We start from the raw sequence: 1,277 nt of genomic DNA, 5'->3' as shown, positions 1-1,277 counted from the left end.
TATATACACACACACATATATATATGTGTGTGTGTATATAGATATATATTTTGGTGTTTTTAGTGGTGTTATTTCCCAAAACATTTCATTGACTTTTCTTCCTGATTAGGATAAAAGAAGTGACAATGGTGTTTATCCATGAGTTTCTTTTCGTATTAAAAGCAAATGAGAACAAAAAGGAACAACAAAAAGGAATATGACTCATTCTTAAAAAAATAGATTTTTTGAGGGAGAGAGGACTATAGAAAAGTTTATGGAAAAAAACCCAAAAATAACTCATAATCTTATTACGACAAGTATTGTATTTTGATATGACTCCTTAGAGTCTTTTTCTCTGAGTACTCTATCATGTGATTGATCATACCATAATTTTCCGTTTCACCATTGTTGAACTATTAGGATGTTTCTGGTTTTTTAGTCTTATGAATAATGCTGTAGTAGAGAACTTTGTTCACACCTTTATTTGTAAACAATATCTAATTAATTTCCCATTTATTTTTAGAGCAATATATGTTTAACCAATTTCAGTATTATAGTTTATATATAGCGTGTCACATATTTTTAAAAATTATGTGATATAATTTTATAATGTTACAAATTTTATACTACATATATTATAGTATACTATAATATACTATAGTGTAGTGTAATATAATAATATAGTATTTTATGTATAATTGTATAATATGTTACATATAATAGAATGATATTTATTTCTCTCTTTTCTCAACAGGAAACAGATGAAAAAGATAATACCAAAAGGGTAAGGTGATTTCCATAAATATATACACCAAAAAATAAAAGAAACCAGTAACCGTCTATAGTAAATCTCACTACTTTTTTTTAACAGTTCTTATTTCATTATTCGAAGACACGGAAGTTGGGCAATTCAAATGTTGTGGTAAGTTGTAGAATTACTTCATATTAGTAATCATTAGTATTTTTTAATCTGTTTTTACAGTTTATCTAATAAGCTAGATCAAAATTCATGTTTTTTACTTTAGAAGTTTATATGTGGATAAACAAATGGAATTTAATATTTATTACACATTAATTTATTTTATATCTTAACTACATGTGTTTTAAATGTATTTATTCATTCATTAAATAATTATTTACTGAGTATCTATTATGTGCCAAGCACAACTCTAGGTACTAGAAATATAGCAGTGAATACAATAGAAAATTAAAAAAGAATCCCCTCCTGTCATGAAATCTACATTCTAGAGGCAAAAAAAAAAAAAAAAAAAAAAAACAAAGTATTATAAAAAACAAAT

The 1,277-nt window shown here is 24.8% G+C and overlaps 1 protein-coding gene across 1 annotated transcript in view; it reads left to right on the top strand.

Annotated features, from left to right (window-relative positions):
- The window catches only part of NMU (neuromedin U), a 38,054-nt gene that overhangs the window by 25,619 nt on the left and 11,158 nt on the right, over positions 1-1,277 (top strand). The window contains exons 5-6 of the mRNA XM_049630498.1: positions 734-763; positions 851-901. Coding sequence (XP_049486455.1) covers positions 734-763; positions 851-901 — 81 coding nt within the window. The remainder of the gene's footprint in view (positions 1-733; positions 764-850; positions 902-1,277) is intronic.

The sequence above is a fragment of the Panthera uncia genome, chromosome B1 (assembly GCF_023721935.1).
Source record: "Panthera uncia isolate 11264 chromosome B1, Puncia_PCG_1.0, whole genome shotgun sequence".
NCBI classification, from domain to species: Eukaryota; Metazoa; Chordata; class Mammalia; order Carnivora; family Felidae; genus Panthera; species Panthera uncia.
This window is presented reverse-complemented; position numbering and strand designations above follow the sequence as displayed.